The sequence below is a fragment of the Electrophorus electricus genome, chromosome 2 (genome assembly GCF_041902795.1).
Source record: "Electrophorus electricus isolate QZ-2024a chromosome 2, ASM4190279v1, whole genome shotgun sequence".
In the NCBI taxonomy this organism is placed as follows: domain Eukaryota; kingdom Metazoa; phylum Chordata; class Actinopteri; order Gymnotiformes; family Gymnotidae; genus Electrophorus; species Electrophorus electricus.
In genome coordinates, this window is record NC_137498.1 from 1,742,951 (window position 1) to 1,762,652 (window position 19,702).

General features: G+C 43.6%; 4 protein-coding genes across 19 annotated transcripts in view; 3 read left to right on the forward strand and 1 right to left on the reverse strand.

The window, feature by feature from the left end:
• ptprk (protein tyrosine phosphatase receptor type K) overlaps positions 1 to 1,784 on the forward strand; it is a 91,759-nt gene extending 89,975 nt beyond the window's left edge. For all 15 annotated transcript variants that reach the window (XM_027030391.3, XM_027030390.3, XM_027030395.3 and 12 more), the window contains one exon: positions 499 to 1,784. In XM_027030391.3, coding sequence (XP_026886192.2) covers positions 499 to 552 — 54 coding nt within the window. In that variant the 3' untranslated portion in view covers positions 553 to 1,784. The remainder of the gene's footprint in view (positions 1 to 498) is intronic.
• A 146-nt stretch (positions 1,785 to 1,930) lies between these two features.
• themis (thymocyte selection associated) lies at positions 1,931 to 9,250 on the forward strand. 2 transcript variants are annotated; one of them, XM_027030407.3, is made up of 6 exons: positions 1,931 to 2,474; positions 3,582 to 3,719; positions 5,671 to 6,135; positions 6,597 to 7,654; positions 8,332 to 8,509; positions 8,605 to 9,250. In XM_027030407.3, the coding sequence occupies exons 1-6, from the start codon at positions 2,384 to 2,386 to the stop codon at positions 8,934 to 8,936; spliced, it is 2,262 nt and encodes a 753-aa protein (XP_026886208.3). In that variant the 5' UTR covers positions 1,931 to 2,383; the 3' UTR covers positions 8,937 to 9,250. The 2 variants fall into 2 exon arrangements, with proteins under 2 accessions (XP_026886208.3, XP_026886207.2); XM_027030406.3 differs by having other exon boundaries at positions 8,332 to 8,452.
• Positions 9,251 to 9,289: 39 nt separating this feature from the next.
• leg1.1 (liver-enriched gene 1, tandem duplicate 1) lies at positions 9,290 to 11,827 on the reverse strand. Its single transcript, XM_081695343.1, has 6 exons — positions 11,469 to 11,827; positions 11,092 to 11,178; positions 10,805 to 10,989; positions 10,479 to 10,604; positions 10,163 to 10,397; positions 9,290 to 9,583 (listed from the first exon to the last, which is right to left on the reverse strand). Exons 1-6 carry the CDS (start codon positions 11,761 to 11,763, stop codon positions 9,432 to 9,434), a joined length of 1,080 nt encoding a protein of 359 aa, XP_081551469.1. The 5' UTR covers positions 11,764 to 11,827; the 3' UTR covers positions 9,290 to 9,431.
• A 2,640-nt stretch (positions 11,828 to 14,467) lies between these two features.
• LOC113590318 (trace amine-associated receptor 1-like) lies at positions 14,468 to 18,091 on the forward strand. The gene has a single exon (XM_081695344.1). The coding sequence runs from the start codon at positions 15,412 to 15,414 to the stop codon at positions 16,672 to 16,674; it is 1,263 nt and encodes a 420-aa protein (XP_081551470.1). The 5' UTR covers positions 14,468 to 15,411; the 3' UTR covers positions 16,675 to 18,091.
• Positions 18,092 to 19,702: the final 1,611 nt, after the last annotated feature.

Genomic DNA, 19,702 nt, shown 5'->3' on the forward strand with positions numbered 1-19,702 from the left:
AAGAACCTTGCTGGAGATCTTGGGTCCGTACTTCCGGCGCCGCTGGCTTTAATCTGGAACTCGGTCAGGGAAACGGGTCCTGCATCCGTCACAAAACAGTTCTGCGTGGGGGCAGGAAGCTGGTACCCGAGGGCAGAGAGGCTACGGAGTAACACTGTTTCCTTCTTTCTAGGAAACTAGTTTACGTCAAACCTCTACAGAAATTCATACACAGGCACACACGCCCACACACACGCGCACACACACGTAGAACTGCATACACACACGCATACATCTAGAATCTTGTGCGCATACATACACACACACGGCCCTGAGTGATAGCTCTGTCTACTGTCCACATGTAAAAGCACACACGCACATATAATGACACACGTGTGTGCCTCTTGCTGCTGTTTGGATTTCCATCTGTTCTAATGCTTTAGTTTGTTAGTTAGTGGCGTTAGTTTGGAAATGTCAGTCCTCTGCGCTCATTCAGATGTTTGTTTTTTGTATTTGTAGGAGCAGTACAGGTTCTGTTACGACCTGGCGCTGGAGTACATCGAAACCTTGTAATGAAGAAACCAGGGAGGAACCACTTGCTATGGAACCATCTAGCTTCTCATTGTCCCACCCAGACTGGTATCTCAGTGGCACCGTCCATGTGCTCCACAGCAATTGCTGTTGTAAATGTGACGGGAGCAGGATTGGACCGTTGAGTGTTGGAGTGTACACACACACAGCATGCGCACACACAAACACACACACACACACACACACAGTCTGCTGCCATGGCCCTCCTGGGCTTGGCCTTATTTTTGTTGTTTTGGGTTTTTTCTGTCGTTAACGCTGTTAATGCTAAGGCCAAGCTGTTGCTGAAAGTGACCTTTCCTTTGAGCTCCGTCTCACACACACACACACGCACGCGCGGTTTTATATATCAGTATACGTATATAGAATATCCATTGTTGTGTAAAATTAAAATACAAGTATTATCCATGACTCAGAATGAAGCGCGTGACATCGGGTTGGTAACGTTTGTATTGTGCATTAATGGCTGGCTTATTAAGGTTTTGGTTTAGTTTGTTGTTTTCTTTTTTTATATAGCAGAACTATAATTGTAAGCCAAAGACTTGTGTAAATATGTCTATATAGATAAAGCACATTGTTACGTTGTTTGTATTTATTCTTTACCTGCATCAGTTTTTTGAAGGCTCAAAACAATCATTGTCATTCCGAGTTGTTTACCCAAATATTTTACCCGTAAACATTTAATTGTACATTTTGTTTTAGCTTGTTTTTCTATTTTTGTTTCAACAGTAGTGTAATGTTTTGGTTAAACGAGTTTTAATGTTTGTAACTGTGATGTTTAAAGTGATTCTCTTTTTAGTGTAGAAATAATGCTCATTTGCTCTCTCTCTCGCTCGCTCTCTCTCTCTCTCTCTCTCTCTCTCCCCCCCTCCTTCCTTTTCCCTCTTGAAGTGATGCCCATTCAGGATCTCACAGAAGAATCTTTATTTTTCTGACATTTTCACGCTTGTATTGAACTTTTTCTTTTTTGGAAGTTAAACAACTGCCGAGTAAATCAGTGCTGATTAAAAGTCCCAGTATTAGACGTTGGTGTGTTTAGAGTGGAAGCCACGCACAGCTGCACCCCCTCCGAGTTCAACCAGAATGGCAATTTTATAAATAACGAGGGAAGAAAAATCATGTGAACTTGGTCATACATCATCTTCTTTTGTCTGTAGTTGGCTTAATGGCTGTAACGAAACTAGTAACACTTTTAATAAAAAAACACCAATAATGTACCAACAGACGCCGCTGCTTTCATCTGCGGCAGACTCTTAACTCTGAGACATCTGTACGTCTCTCAGTGAAAAAGCTGCCTTATACGTTTCCATTATATGTGCATTCACGTGTGTATTTATAAATGTATCTCGGTGTTTTGTTATTTTCTGGGACACTGCGACCAAGGCCTGGACGCCCGCGGAGTCGGGCTTCTACAGCTGAGAGGGTCTGCTCTCCATGGTGTCATCACATGCAAAAGGGTCTTGTGTGCTCAGGGGGCGCAGACTCACTGGTGCAGGCGTACAGTAGTGCGTGCGTGCGTGTGTGAGCGAGTGAGCGCGCGTGAGAAGGAAACGGGGCCGTCTTTATCTCTCTGCGCCTCACCACGCTTCCTGTGCCTATCCTCAGAGCACGACGCAGTTCTCTCTTTTGTTCTGTCTCATCACTCAGACCGCTGAAGTGACCGAGGAGGGCTGGAGAGGTACTCCAACATCCCCCGTGTCTTCGCTCCACCTTCTGACCCCTCTCTGACCCCCCCCCCCCACTGGCCTAATGGACCCCTTCGACCCCTGACCTGGGCTCCTAGCTAAATCTGCGCGGCACTTTCCAGGAGCTGAGGATGGCTATGACGCTATCGGAATTCACCCGTACTCTGGATCCTAAAACTCTTCCCAAGATCCTGCAGATCCAGTCAGGAATTTACTCCCAAGGTACAGCCAGACACTGCTCATGTAGGCAAAATAAAACACCTGTGTTTGAGCCTTGGTTAGGAATCATTTCAGACCAGGTTTAATTTAGAATACTCTGGCGTTTGGCCAAAAATGGAAAATGTCTTTATAATTACTACTCATAGCTGAATAATTGTAATAAATACTGTGTAAGCACAAATGTTTATATGTAAAAACCCTCACTCTGCTGAACAACACCGTAGGGCTAATCTCAGCAGTGCTCCATTACACTGTGCTTACACAGATTATCTGAACTTTTTTCGAATAATGCGGAAGTTTAAAATCCATGAGAATGGATTTCTTGACAGAAACAGTACAAATGGTACCAAATCTTGCCAAGCTAATGTTCACATTGTTCTCGTCAGGTAGACTGAAGAATTTCTGATTATGTTTGCGTGGGACCTTCACTAGAGTTGATTAAATGGGGTCATTTCGCCTGCCAAAAATCCTATTTGACACTTTGGTGTTTGACGGCATAACCCAGCATAACGCATCGTAATGCAACATAATGCAGCATAACACAGCATAACATCTTATAGTTACAATGAGAATGCCTTACTGACTATCCACTGAGATATTTTATTTATATATATATATTTAAAGTAAACTAGTTAAATTGGTTTTCCTTTGTTAGAGTAGAATTGTTGGTGAAAAACAGCAGCATGGAAGGCATGAGGACACCTGAACTATTTCACATCTCCAAAAATGTTCAGTTTCACTGAAAATACAATTGAATAAATCCGTCAAATATATGGAGGTGTTTGGGTTGTTGTGTAATATATAAACATTACATATTTAATGTTGTTTGAAGAAGGATATTTATTCATTTATTTTTCTTTTCAAGCATCTATGTAAAATTAGGCCAGGTCTGCTATGTCTGTACTTCGGTGCGGCCGTACTGTAGTCCTGACCACTGATGCTATTTACCTGCAGTAAAACACCACGTAACATGCTGAGTTCATAATTTAGCACACGGGAGAAGCACAACAGGCCGGTTCTGCTGTGTCACAACGAAGGTTCTGCAGACCCAGTAGAAATATGGCCTTCCGTAGAGCATGTGTGAGTTTCAGACGCTGCTTTGCTCACCAGGTGCTGTGTATGAGCTCTTTGGTCAGGAGTGCTGTTTGGTCACCGGGGACCTGATGAAGATCATCGACATCGGCATCACCAGATTCACAGCTCGGAAGTCTGATGGCCGGAACCTCAGTCTGCCCTTGGATTACCCAGGTACGGTAGATTACCCAGATACGTGAGATTACCCAGGTATGTTGGATTACCCAGATACGCGAGATTAACCAGGTATTACCCAGGTATGGTTAAGACAAAGAACAGTCTGCACTACCCCGAGTCTCAGGTTCTAGAAAGGTGGCTTCATTTCCCTACATTAATCTGTATTTCCTTACAGCTGCATTTTAGATATTAATCTATGTGGCAGTTACTGTGGTTTTCTTTTTTTTGGGGGTGTTTGTTTTCATGTTATTAATAATTTCTAACAAAGAAGGGCAACATCTTTGGGAGGCAGGGTTAGTATAGAGTTTTTTGAAATGTTTTTCTGGAGCACTGATGGAGCAGTTCAACCATAATGAATTAGAGACGAGCTCTGTGTGATTGAATGGTTTTGAATTGAAGAATTGATCTGTTTTATTGAATGGTTCTGAATTTGAGAATTGATCTGTTTTATTGAATAGTTTTGAATTTGAGAATTGATCTGTGAGATGGAAGTGAATTTGGGAGTTGATGTGTTGATGGTTTGAATATGAGAGTTGCTCTCTGTAATTCAAGGTTTAAATTTGAGAGTTGCTCTGTGTGATTGATGGATGTAAATGTGAGTTGCTCTGTGTGATTCCTGTCTTGTTTGGCAGCTGTCTGAAGACAGCATTGTGCAAAGATGTGCAAGTTATGAGACACTGAAGAGAAACATGATACCTGAATGACTTGTATACACTGAAAACACTTGATCTTAAGAGACATACCTGTCATTGGGTGTTTGAATCATGACATGTCTTTATAGCTGAATATTGGTGACATGTCTTAAAAAAAAAAAAAAGCCTTTATTTTAAAATAATAAATTATTCAAATAAATAATCATTTAAAATAATACATTCTAAATGTAAATAAAATAATAAATAATAACTTAAAATAAAGAAACAATAAATTATTATAACTACAGCTGTGTATGTGTGAATATATATAAAATATGAGATACAGCAACTGAAACTTAGCCAGTAAGCACAGATACACACCTTATCTGAACCTGATAATGAATCGTTCTAACAAACCTAAATAAAATTTACTGGTGCAGCAGTAAAGTCTGAAACCAGCTTTGTAATTTAGCTACAATTCTACAATATTTCAGTATAAAAAAAAAAAAATAGCCAATGTAGTGCAAACTAAGAGAACTATTACATAATTTAGATTTTTATGTCACTTGTATTATTATAGCTCTTTTATTCTTGAAACCCAAAGTTTCCAGCACTGCTACAGAAGTACAGTTTTGGGAGATTTGGGAAGGGAAAAGGCTTGGTGGCTCTGAAGAGTTTTGAACGCAGTGGGTCAAGAGTTTGGCACCTTAAATGGTAACACACTGCTAACCGCTGCAGCTGATCCAACATGTGGCGTGTACAGACATGCCAGAGACCACGTCGAACGCTCTGAAGTCTCAGGACTTGTTTCTCTATAGGGATAAAGTGACACTTCTTAATGAGAGAGGATTTGAACTAAACGAGCAGAGAAAAAACGTCCAACCTTCAGTCGAGCTCTACAGGCATGTTAGAGATAGAATGTTCAAAGCACCATTCCGAGATGAAAGCATGAGGCCAGCAAGGTCACAACTCCCTGAAGCACATAAACCAGCTTAAAGAGTTTTTTTTGTTTGTTTGTTTTTTTTTTAAGGTTTTTTTTAAGTTTACCTTTAAAGCTCTTCTCCAAACATTAAATGCTCCAGGTTCAAGTGCTTCTACTGGTGGTAGAATACACTGAAGCTGTTCAAATGCCCAAGTTAAACCTAACAGTGACAATTAACTTTGATCCTTCTACTCTGGGAGGAACTTTTTAACCAGGTAAAAGACAGGTGTTTGTTTAAAGGTCAGTGAACTATGGCACATGTGGGCATCATGTGTACAGTTAATGGGCTTAATTTTAAATAAATTAAATAAATGTTGTCTCATCTGTGTAACAGGCCTCTTTAGGATTGAAGCAGACAGTCAGCCGTATCTGAGCATCCGGGAGATCACAGACTCACTGAAGATCAGCTCGCATAGACTGGCCCAGCCGGCCTTCTTCACTGCAGCTCAGCTCCACCCCCCCGAGGGATGCGTGAACGAGGGCGAAAGCTTTCAAATCAAGTCCGTTATACTCGGCCCCGACGGTGACGGCTACGTCGACTGCGAAGTACTTCACCGAGAGCCGAAGCTGAGTTTCCGACTCAAGCTCTCGCAGGAGGGCCAGTTCACGGAGTGCGACGATGACCAGTTCTACACGCTGCGAGAGCTCGCCCAGTGGAGGTTCCCCAAGGGCAGAACGAGGATGGTGACCGCTGCCAAATCTTTGCCCACCATGGACACCCTGTTTCCTGGCTTGCTGGAAAATGTGTGTGGGCAGATGACGCTAACACCCGTGTATGTGCTGCAAGCTGTGATGCAATGTAAGTGTCCCAGCTCATGACCAAAGACTCTGGTGGATAAAGCCTTTAATTGCAACCATGCAATAGTGTTTGTTTCTTACAAAACTGCAACAGTGTCTGTTTAGTAAAATGCTGCAATGGTATATATTTATTACAAAAATGCAACAAGGAAGATTTCTTTATGCATTTAATGAAAAAAATATTTTCCATTATCGTGTTCATTCCTTTGTGTTTCTGTTGAATGAGCAGCATAAATAGTTTTATTTTTTATTAGTAGATATTTGCTTCTAACCTGGAGTTACAAAATGTAGTTATGTTTTCATGGTGTGTTGCCACTGTTAATTAATTTCTCGTAAAAAGCTAATTGTACTCATGATTTCAATATACCATCCCGGTTCCCATAAAACCACTGTTTCAAAGAAGTTACACAAATTCTGCTCAGTATCTGTAGTCTTCTCTTGTCTAACTCTTCTGTCGTACAGTACGGAAGAGCATAGTCCTGATTCCATCCAACCTGGATGTGGAGGTGATGGACGTGACGGAGCAGTACGACATGGACGCCTTCATCCAACCGCTTTCCCTTCTCGACGTGTTCCAGAAGCCCGCTGACTTTTTCCCCATCGTGGCCGAAGTGCTTGAGAAGCCTGTTATGGACAGGCACATGCCAGAGGAGCTCTGCCTACTCCTCCACTCCCCGCAAGTCGTCATCCACCAGGCCTACGAAGCCAAGCGTGTCCTTGCCACGGAGACGCGGCTGGAAGCGCCCAGGCACTTCCTCATCCCCGTCAGCTACAACGGGCGGTTGAAGCGGCGGCCAAGGGAGTTCCCCACCGCCTACGACCTGGAGAGAGCGTGCAGCGACACCGAGACACTGCACGTGGTGGCGACACGGGGCTTCGAGTCCCCCTACGACGGTTTGGCGTCTGTTCACACCAGCGACGAGTTCGTCGTCAAGAGGAACAAACATGGCGAGGTCCGCGATGCCATCGGGGAGGCCACGGACACCCTGTCCTGCCAGAGGATAAAGGGGAAGAACCGGGAGCCTGTGCAGATCCCCATGTACCAAGACGGAGGTTTCATGGAGGTGGTCCACGACAAGCGGCAGTATTCCATCGTGGAGGTGTGCCACTGGTTCCCGCTCCCATTCAACGTCAAGGTGTCGGTACGCGACCTCTCGCTGAAGGAGGACGTCCTGGCCAGCCTGCCTGGCCTCCGCATCGAGGAGGAGCTCACCGAGCCCTACCTCCTCGTCTCGACCCTCGACCTCTCGAGTTGCTGGGAGGTGGCAGTGAAGCGTACACACATGACCGTGCGCGCAGACAAAGCGTGGACCGGCGGGCCGCCCGGCTGCGGCCAGAGGTCGGCCATCGAGGACATATCCGAGGACTGCTACTACACCATGCGGCGGTACGCTGTCACTACTGTAACGCCCCCTCCGCGGCCTCCAAAAAAACCCAGAGTGCCTCCGGCACGACCGGCGAGGCCGCAGCCCGTCAGACCAGAGAACTCCCCGGCAGCACCCCCGCGCTGCTCACCCAAGGTGAGCAACGCTGCATCCTGTCCAGCTCACTGCCCCGTTCATTAATTCAGACTCATAGCAACTGAGATGATGTTTGTGTGGTTATGGTGCTGGTCGCCAGCTCCAGTTACTGAGTATTAAATCTATTCTGGGAAGTAAACATTTTGCGAAACACGTTTTAACACTTTTGTGTTCACTGAGAAGTATAAACCAGGATATTTGTATCAGAAGATCTAGAAAAATGTGCAATTTGTCTGAAGGTTGTTGAAGTGCCAGTGTCACGAGAGAATTAATTTGAAAGGAGGGTCATTAGAAGCAATGACTCATAGAGTAGGTGGTGCTGCCATCTAGTAGCCAATAATGGAATATCGCTCTCTCTCTCTCACACACACACACACACACACACACACACACACACACACACACACACACAGTAATTAAGAAAAGTTCTTATGCAAAGAGGTGTTTGCGTACCGGCTTCCTTTGACACAGGCAGGTTTCTGTGCCCCTGTAGTGAACTCGAGTGTTTTGGCTTCAAAAGTGCTGGTGTGTTTTTTTTTGTAATCTTGAAGTCTCTCTTTTCTAGTCTCCTGTCCTCCATCACTGCTCTTAATATGCCGCCAAAACCAGGTGTTTCACCTCGGCAGCTTTGTCCTGTAAAAATGTCAGAATATCGAGCTCTGTGTATCTCCTCCCAGAGTCCTCGTGCTGCAGTGGTCAGCAGAGAGAGCTCGACAGACCGAAGCACCTCGCCAACAGTAAATAAGAGGAGCGTACCCATAAGTCCCGTTACCTTACCCAGACTGGCCCTGGAGACAGGTAGAAAGATCCCCCCCCCGTTGCCTGGTCCACATGAGTTGGACTCAGCATTTTCAGGTAATGAATTACTTTTACAAGCATACATGGATTTACAGTGATCTCTGTGTGTGTGTGTGTGTGTGTGTTCATCTTTATCCCCCCCCCACCGTCAGCTATCCCAAGGGGTACTAGCCTGGACGAGGTGTGCGTCACCACACCCGATGATACGGACCCGCATGACTACGAATACATCGATGAGGAAGAACTGGAGAACATCAGGAGACAGTGGCAGGGACAGGCCATGAGCCTCAGCGCCAAGGCCAAACCCAATAACACCGTCATCACGCTGGCCAATCACGGCTCAAACCTGCCTGCCAAACCCAATAACACCGTCATCACGCTGGCCAATCACGGCTCAAACCTGCCTGCCAAGCCCAGTAACACCGTCATCACGCTGGCCAATCACGGCTCAAACCTGCCTGCCAAGCCCAGTAACACCATATAATCATGACATGTTTTTGTTCACTATTATGAAGGTAGCAACATAACATGCCTCCAAAAATACTTTTGATACTGTTACGATTGAAGGACTAAGGTTTTATACAGCAGTAAAGTGCTGAATATACTGTGACCAAAATGTTGTGTAGCCTTTATAGCACACATACTGCAAGATGTTGGATGATTTGTTTATGTTTAAGCATAGATAGAAATACTAAAATAAACAGTTAAAAGATGAACTAAAACAAGAGTGGGATTTAAAAGAGCCAATTTTTACGTGTGTTGTCATGGCAGTAAATTGAAGTAGTGTTAAGTCTTTGTCAGATAAAGACTTGATGAAAGTTTGTAGTGTTTATTCACTGACCTAACATTTCCCAACAAACATCAATAATCGAATGTTTCCCCAAAGCCCCCCCCCGGTAGTTCCAGAACAGTCTGTGTGCTTCACATGCCCTTGCTGAGTATCAGGGTAGCAGACTTCATTTCCCAGCATGCACTCTTCTCAGCAGCCCATGGCCATCTCGGTCAGAATGGAGAAAATACTAGCCAAGGCAAACCGTGGGTTCAGGGCAACGTCCTGCAGGAGGGCGCGACCTTTCTCACGGGCGGAGCTCGAGCACATGGCTCGCTGCCACAGCGTGGTTAGGGACCCACCTGGTAAAGGGCAACATACTGTGAGAACGGTGACGGATCGTACTGCACAAACTCTTCCTGCCTGACTAGAATTCTGTCTGCTCTTTTCCAATGTATTTGTTGTGTCACAGTGGTTATGGTTTTTGAAGCACCTTAGCTGATATATCTGGATTTTTCCCATGGCCCACTCTAACCGCTTGGCTTTTCATGCACTTCTGCAAAACACCCACTAGAGGGGGATAGATACCTTCTTCTAGCATGTGTCCCCCGCGCCTCCCCACTAGATATCGCTCCATGTGCGTCTGTTTCATCCTTTGCCTGTTTTTGTTCCCACCCCAGACATGTGTCCTCTGATCCCCTCCGCTTCACGCCTGCATCTGTCTGTCCCACACGTGAACGTCCAGATGAGAAGCATTTCTTTCATCACATAAATTAAAATATCTTGGGATGGTGCAGGTCATTGTCTAGAGCAGGACTCTGATCCGAACAGTCAAATAAAAGTGATGGACTGAACGAAACAGTAATGAAGAAGTGGATTGCTATAAGGCCATTTTAGCTCCCTGTTATGTGACGGGGGGGGGGGGTGTTTGCGTCACGTACCGAGCCATTTGTTAACCGAGTTTATCCAACTGAAGACGTAGAGGGTGTGGTTTTCCTCAGCGCTGAGATCAGCGATGTTGGGCGGCTTGTCCGAGTCCAGCAGCACGCGGCCGGGCAGAGGGGCCATGAGCAGCTCGGACATCTCCACGCTGGACAAGAAGTGGGTGGAGGCCAAGTACTGGGCGGAGCTCAGCCAGCTCTCGCTGAAGGACCCCTCCAGGCCGGAGTACTGTTTCTGCCTGCGTGGGGGACACATCAGGATCAGACGGCTGTCTGGGGACACCCCTGTCAGACATGTGATCACCTGTCCGAGAACTTGCCTCTCAGCGCAGGTGTTAGACGCCGTGCTAAGAGAAGCCAGCTCAGCTGCCCACATCAGACCCAGAATCTGATCCTTCTTCTCATCTTCCCTCATGTCTGATGCACTTATGTCCTTTAGAGACTGTGAGAAATCTGATGCTTAATAAGCAAACATACAAAAATCTGATTATATCTTTAAATAGAGGTATAGGCTGTGTTTTTGGCCAAAACACTGATGTCAGTAGGCGATTTACATAAGAAATCATTATGATCAATGAAAAGATTTCAGATGGCTCTGATGTGTGGTGTGTTTGTGTGTGTATATGGTGTGCATGTGCACACCTGGAAGAAGGTGACCCATTTGGCCATGGCGTCAGCGTGGAGGCTGGAACAGGTTTTGGTGCTGGTACAGTAATCCTGGGCCACCTGGGCAGGTACCTGGATCTCTATCCGAGGCAGCCCCTCCCCCACCACACCTGCCTCCACCGCCGCCAGGAACGGGATGACGGACAGGTAGTAGTTCACACCTGGCCGATGTCACGGAGAGGCACGAGATGCCAGATATCAGAAGACCTTCTGAATTGTGTTATATTTCTGGTCCTAGTCATCTTGGTAATGAACACACTCACACCCCCACCAGCTGCTGGCTGCGATGCACACATGCTCTGATCCCTCCTGGCCACAAGAGTCCGCACCTGTTGGATCCACCAGTCGGCCTGCATAAAGCGCATGCCAAATCTTATTCGTGTTCATATCTGATTCTGGAGGCCAAAAAGTATATAGCCTGAAAGGACATGGGTATGAAAGAACAATTAAAAACGAGAACAATAATAATAATAATATTTAACAATGTGTTGTTGACAAACACCCCACAGGAGGTTGTAGGGTGATGCATGGTGCAAATGTGGAGGGAGAAGTCCTCCATCAGGTGATTTATGACGGCATGTTCAACAGAACTGAGGCTCACTGTATATGGCACTGAGGCTCACTGAAGTTTATATCCTACCTGATCTGAGTTTCCAGGCAAGTTGCAGAGGAAGCCCCCAGAGAGGGTTCTGATTGGTCCCTGGACCCATGGAGCCCATGTAGGGGTCAGAGGCATTAATCAAAAGCCTGTACATGACCATCCTCTGTGGGTAGTCCCAGGGGTCCAGTGTGACCGTCTCCCTGGACCCTGACAGGTTGGACAGCAAGCTGGATGTCTTCCCCCACAGAATGGGGAGGCCGTTCTCCATCACCACTGCTGCCCCGCAGAGCACAGCCAGCGAGGCAAGAGCCAGCGCCCACCTGAAGAAGTGCATGCCGGGAGCCGTGGATGGACTGGGAGCTCGGAGGTAGCTTTTATAGAAAGGGCTGGGAAGGACTTTGAGCAGGAACTAGGAGAGGCCCTGGGCTCTTATCAGGACTGCACCAGCGCGGGCGTCCTGGTGTTTGAACAGACTTTGATCAGTGCATCTGTCACCAGCTGCGGAAAGACTTATGAACTGTCTGCCCCACAGACTTCTGTGTTGGGTCTCTAACCCCCGCATCGGCTCTGACGGCCTCGCTGAAATGACCTCACCTTGGCCTGTTTCAGTTATCTGAAAATCTAGTCTAGTTTTCAGTAGCAGATCGATCGCTCTTATTTAAACCAAGCAGTGACCTTCAGAGGCACATACAGACCATCTGGAATAATTTTTAACAGTGTATACTGAATGCATACCACAAATCTAACTTCTGCATTCAGTAGCATTGCACATGCTCAGACTTGGTCTGAGTTGCCTAAGCAGAATGGGTCTAACTCAGACTGGGTCTGAGTTGCCTAAGCAGGTCTACTCAGAGCAAGTCATGTGATTGTCATGTTAAATTTGAGTTGAAGGTTGAAGAAATGCCACCCTGCAGATTATACTGATGGGCAAAATGGCAGTGGTGGAGCAGTAACTGAAAAATTCTATTGAAAATTCAAAGGTTACAGAATGGAGAACTGGCTGTCATCAGATTACAGATCCGAGAACTGACAGTTATAAGGTTCCTGTGTTTTCTGTTTTCTAGTGTTGCAGTTATTTGCTGTCAGAAGAGATTGTACATAGAAAACCTTCATCTCTCTCGCTCCCTTTCTTTAATACATGTCTTACAAGGCATTTGACCACATCTAACATAATTACACTGTGATTTCTAAAAGTCCAAAGAATACAGAGAGAACACCTGTTGCTTGGGCCCCAACTGAGCAGCCTGTCACATGACACAGTTCAGTGGAAAACAAGGGCTATCTGGGTCCTGTGGGAGGAGTCCAGGCCGCATTAATCTGCCATTCATTAACAACTTAAAGAGAAGAGGTGTGAAAGCCTGTCTGTTTCCGACATAACGACTCCCTCTGCTCAGAGAGGTGTGAAAGCAGCAAGTCAAGGCCAAACACTCATAACGAGTTTAACGAGACAGATATCGCTCCACCTCCACGGGGACGGCCCTGTAGGGGTTTGCATCATTTGGTTATCTAGTTAACTCATTAAAGTTGAAGATGAACTTGTACAGTGTGTGGTTTTGACATATTTTCAATTGCTCAGTAACTGGGATTATTTAAATTTAATGCTTTACAACGTAAATGTGTCACCATCAACCATTCAATCAGTGACCAGTAGGAGCAAAATACCTAATGAAATAAAAGGAACAACCATGGCACTCTTCTGTTAAAAAAATTGAAAAAACTTAATCAAATCGATTAAAAACAAGACTAAATCCATATGGTGATGGGTATATAGGCTGAGGTCCACATGTAGAGTTGCTTCAACCTGCATTTCTCAGCTACACCTGTTACATCCTGTTGGTTCACACATCATAAACCACCTGGCCTGGAATCTGGTGGCTTTTAAATTACACGTCAAGTGTATGAAAATACAAAAAAATTAAACACAAAACTACATAAGTACAATGTTGCTTCAATAACAACTGGCAATCATGGCTTCATCTGCGTGTTAGGAAAACTATCTTATCTTGTAGCCAGGAAAAACACAAGTGCAACACTGTTTAGTACATGTGTATAAAATGTTTGTCTATGCAGTATTTTATTCCCCCTCTTCCCTAACAGCCTTTTCTGTAGTTTCAGTAGTTTCTGTAGTTTCAGTAGTTTCTGTAGTTTCTAGGCCTTCAACCACGAGACATGGTGTGTGCATAGAGAAAGTGCAGTAGCCACTAAAAGTAGTCCCTTTTACATGAAGTTTTGTTTGTAAGTCAAAGATGGCAATGTACTAATTTATCTCTGATCTCTTTCTTCCTTTTTAAACAGTTCATTTCTTAAACAGATCACTTCTTAGGATATTCCGTGCTTGTTTATGCACATGACTAATGCATTTTTCATTAGAGGAACAGAACATTTATCTATCCATTTAACTATTGGATTAACATTTAACTATCCATATTACCCAACACACTCCTAATACAGAATATTTGATTTGAAAAGGCTTTCTGCCCTTGCAAATGTCTATCGAGGCCTCTTTCGTGTGAAGGGTAACAGAACCCTGTATTGCAGTATGGGAGCCTCTTACATGAAGTATGCTGTTCAGGGTACCACTCAGCGCCTTCAAGGGCCTTTGAATAAAAGTGCTTTATCCGTTTGCTGTGTGGCTGTTTGCAACATGACTAACCTGCCTCATGCTATCACCCCACGGGTGCATTTGTGCCCAGACTCAGGAGGTTTAATACAGTGACATTTTGAGTTTTGATTTAAGATGAGTGAACTTGACAATACTGCACAGAACACAGCTATGATGTAGTACATTTATCTGATACTTTTATCTAATGTGACTTAAAATTATGACTGAATACATCTTGAGCAACTGAGGGTTAAGGGTCTTGCTCAGGGGCCCAGCAGTGGTGGGACGTGAACTGACAACCTTTTGACCACTAGTCCAATACCTTCACCACTGAGCTACCATTGCCTTTGTGGTGAGGTATGAGCAGATCACCTGGTGCACACTGTGCAGGGCACAGAGCCAAACAGCTGCATTACAGATAAGAGAACGAAGGGACTGATATCCACACATACAGGTGGCCTCCCGCCTCATACTGAGATCTTGGGTAAAGGGCATGTTTTGTTAGTGTCTGCACACACACACAGAGACTCACACTTGTGGATTTAGGTGTGGGTAACATGGGCTGCCTAATGTCTGTGTGTGTAATACCTAATGAAATAAAAGGAACAACCATGGCACTCTTCTGTTAAAAAAATTGAAAAAACTTGATCAAATCGATTAAAAACAAGACTAAATCCATATGGTGATGGGTATATAGGCTGAGGCCCACATGTAGAGTTGCTTCAACCTGCATTTCTCAGCTACACCTGTTACATCCTGTTGGTTCACACATCATAAACCACCTGGCCTGGAATCTGGTGGCTTTTAAATTACACGTCAAGTGTACGAAAATACAAAACATTTTGAGATACTGGAATTTCGTATTATTTCTAGTTCAAGAACTAGTTCTTCCAACCTGGGGCCTGGCCACAAGGGGGCAGTGTGTGTAATCTGACACAGGAGTAGGATTGGTTCATCTGTAAAAACAAAAAGATTGCCTGTGTCACTTCACCAGTTCATAACCATATCTGCCTTGACCTTGAAAAAATAAATACCACCACCATTATAAATATTCACCACATAATCCATCATACTCTCAAAGTGGTACATGGACAAATATCTTACACCTGATATATAGACCCAAAACAGGATAGTAAAGCAGGACATTCTACAATGATGTGTGCCTCTGTTGCCGCTGAACTCCATGAGGAAGGTGGCTGGGAGTCTGAGGGAGAGGGAACTAATAAGACTGGGAATACTGTCCTGGTCTGGGCTTTACTGACCACTGGGACAAGAGGCTGGGGACAGTGATACTGGCATTGCACCTACAGTGGTGTGAGTGTGTGTATTTTGGGTATAAAGAGACACAGGGTGACACTGTACTAGGACATCACTTAGTGGATGATTTGTGGTGAGACACCTATTGAGGAAACTTCTACTGGTTTACAGACTACATGCTGTTCTGTTAAATGCCAAAGTTCTTTCAGACATTGTTGCTGTCATTTTGACAACTCTATAATCTTTACGGGTTTTATGTTAGTGGTGGTCTTAACTATACTTATTGGTTTGATGAAAAAGGTGGAACCTAATTATTTTATTTTCAGGTATTTCAGGAAGAGAGCATCTCAACATCTTGACATTAGAATGAACTCGACCCCAACAGTGGACATCACCCTTCTGTGTTATGAATCTTTAAATGGATCTTGTCCCAAATTTGCTTATCCAATGTTTGTGAGAGTGCCACTGTATTTGTTTTTTGGTTCAATGGTGATTTTAACAGTATTTGGAAACCTTTTTGTCATCCTGACCATCGTTCATTTCAAGCAGCTGCACATGCCAACTAACTACCTCGTTCTGTCTCTGGCTGTGACAGATCTGCTGCTGGGAAGCTTGGTGATGCCTCCCAGTATGATACGCTCTGTGGAGACCTGCTGGTATTTGGGGAACTTGTTCTGTAAAATACACAGCAGTGTTGATGTTGCGTTGTGCACTGCGTCCATTTTAAATCTTAGTTTCATATCGATTGACAGATACTATGCTGTGTGTAGACCCCTGCTCTACCAAAGTAAAATCACCTCTTTCGTCACACTGGTCATGATTTCCATCTGCTGGAGTGTCTCTGTTATAGTCGGCTTTGGGATAATATTTCTGGAGCTTAACATCCGTGGCAGTGAGGATTTCTACTATGAGAACGTGGAGTGTGAAGGTGGTTGTGTGTTGTTCCAAAGTGCAGCCTGCACGACAGTTACTTCTGTGCTTTCTTTCTACTTCCCCGGTCTTGTGATGCTCAGTATATACACTAAAATATTCCATGTTGCACAAATACAAGCAAAATCTATTCAGGATATGAAATGTAAAGGCAACACACAGTCCCTGATAAGCAAAGAGCAAAGAAAAGCCACAAAGACTCTCTCTGTGATTATGGGGGTGTTCCTTTCACTCTGGACCCCATTTTTCATCTGTAATATCATTAATCCTTTCGTGGGTTACTCAATTCCCCCGGTACTCTTTGATATGCTTGTGTGGATTGGATATTTAAACTCAACCTGCAACCCAATCGTGTATGCACTCTTCTACAAATGGTTTAGGAAGGCCTTCTGGATGCTTGTAACAGGTGAAATATTTCTTCCAGGTTCTTCAAGAGTTAATCTATTTTCACACTAAACAAAGAAAAAAATAATACAAAAATGTCTAGCAAGACGTTGCAGAAAATAACAATTGTGTCAAACAGAACACACTGCCACATGTTCAAAAGCATCTACAGTCTCTTGAAAGGATTTTGATAACTGAAGTCCGTCCTTTCCACAGTGGACTTTAGCTCCCGAGACTGCAACCTTATATATTCAGCTGCAGGACATTTCTAAGGCAACCATCCACCCCCTATCAGCTTCATATTCAACCTGACAAACACTAATCAGCAATATGTAGAGTTTCTTTTTTAAAAAGGCCCCATGTGAATAAAATGCACAAATTGTGAAGATAAAGGGATATACTGTCATATGTTGTGTGATCAGATGATTCTGGTATTTTGGAGTGTGAGAAGGACATGGCTGGACTGAGTAAAGGTTGTGTGGGGAATCTGCTGTAGTAATTGTAGCTATTTTTTTAACTGAAGTTTATTTGAAAAACTTCTGCTTTCCTGAATGTTTTCCTGGGGTTTTTAACACAAATGGAAATAACTGAAACAGCAAACCAATTGGAAAAAGTTAAAATCTAGAATAACATGTATATAAAACATCTATATAACTTCAGCCATATCAGCAGCTGATCTGCTCCCACTAAACACATTTGTATGAAGCAGATTACATGTTAAAATCAGTGTCTTAGTATTGGAAAAGGAGGAACAAGGAGATTTACATTTTAAGATTTATATAGTAATACTAATGTTTACTAATTAAAGGCACACTTCCTCACAGGTATGTTATTACTGGCTAACTGTGAACACGTATTGGTATATATGTTTTTAAATACATTGGATTATTTTGAAAATGCCATTTTCACTTTTAATAGATACTACAGAGAAAAACTATGGACCACAGATTACTATTAACCAGAGTGTAATACAGGAAAACCCTCCACTCTGCTATGCATCTCAGAATGATTTGTGTGTATGAGAAGAAGAATCGGGCAGTTATGTACATTTTGTTTAGCTTCATAACATTTTAACATTACTTATTTGTCGTTCATTTCAAGCAGCTCCACACTCCAACTAACTACCTCACTCTCTCTCTGGCTGTAGCTGATCTGCTTGTAGGAGGGGTTGTGATGCCTCCCAGTATGTTACGTTCCGTGGAAACTTGCTGGTATTTGGGAAACTTGTTCTGTAAAATACACAGCAGTCTTGATGTCACAATGTGCAATGCCTCAATTTTAAATCTGTGTATAATTTCTGTAGATTGATATTATGCTGTCTGTCACCCACTTCTGTGCCACAGTAAAATGAATACGAATACTACCTTGTTTATGATCTTTGTATGTTGGACATATTCTGCTTTTGTGTTAATGCAACAAGTCGAGGCTAAACATTCCTAAGGACTTTAACAAGACATATCACTCCACCTCCATGGGGACGGCCTTGCATTATTTGGTTATCTCGTTAACTCATTAAAGCTGGAGATGAACTTGTACAGTGTGTGGTTTTGTCTCAGTTGTGGGGGCAGGGTCATTGCAGACGTGGTGAGTATCAGAGCACATCTGTTCAAAATGTCTAACTGGTCCGTGGGTTGGGGGTGGAACTGTTAAGAACACATATCTTAAATAATCCCAGTTACTGAGCAATTGAAGTTTAATGCTTTACAGCCTAAATGTGTCACTGTTGCAGAGGGCAATTCTTATACTGGCCACTTAAACGTAGCTACACTCGGAACATTTCAGGGTCACTATTGTGCAGTAATTAGTGATGGTCTAGTATTCATTGAAAGAGTTGATAGACTAAATTAAAGCAAGTTATGGCCATATGGTTCGTCACTTTGAGAGCATTTGGTCTGCATTTCTATTGCCAGTGTGTAACATTTATTGGTGATGAGACAAAACACTGACAGAAGTCTGGCTATGTTCGACACCATTGGCGAATTTTTGAGGAGCTTGGTGACTGGGCTGAGTAAGACAAATTGCAACACATTTTGCTAGTGAATGCCAATGAAGTTACGCAGCACTTGGTTATGCAGCTAAAGCCTGAAGTCCAAAAGGACTTAGTGAAGCTGGTGCAGTATCTTCACAACCCTAAGCCTTTGGCTATCATGCAGCATTTCAAATGTCATAGTCAAATACGTAATATAGTCATATACGTAAACCTGGAGTCATATATGTAATAAAGTCATATACATAAACCTGGAGTCATATATGTAGACACAATCGTAACCGAAGCTGTTCTGGATGCAGCTACCAGAATTAAATGCAGGACCCGCATTTGCAAAATGGCTATCAAACACTTTTGGGGAAATTCTGAAATGCAGTACATGCTTGAAGAAATGCAGAATCTGATTAGCATACTATTAGTAACCATAAAAAAAGGAAGATCCATGTTTGGGTCCAAGTTTACAAAAAAATGTAGCAGGAACTTTGAAGTTTACATCACATCATTCTGGGAGATTATTGGCTGGCTGCAAAGTAGCTATACAATCATGGTCTGACTCATGTAAAGCTGTATTTTCTCATTTTCCGAATACCCAAGTGCATGTAAACATGTTGATCGGATTACTGACAAAATATGATTTTCTGCAGTTATCAGATCATTAAGTGCATGTTAAAGAAATCACTGAGCCACTGGAGTTTTCAGATTGGGCATCAATAGTGCCAGTTGTGAAAGAGGACGGCTCAGTACAGATATTTGGGGACTACAAGTTAACAACAAACCAGGCCTCAGAGTTTGATGTATACCCTCTACTTAGGGTAGAACTTTCACAAAACTGCACACAAGCCACACATACCAGAGACTGCTACTTGGTGACAACTCTAAACAGGACATGAAAATTAACTCACAAAGGCCTTTTCAAGTACAACCATTTGGTTTTTGGGGTGGCCTCATGTCCAGTGGTTTTCCAACGCACTGTGGACAATGTGCTACAATCTACTGCACTTTGACCTTTACATAGACATCATTCTCTCTTGAGACACATATGGGACCATATAGATGTACCTTCTCCAACCATAAAGGAGAGGACTCAGAAATGTGCATTAGGTATGTTTCACA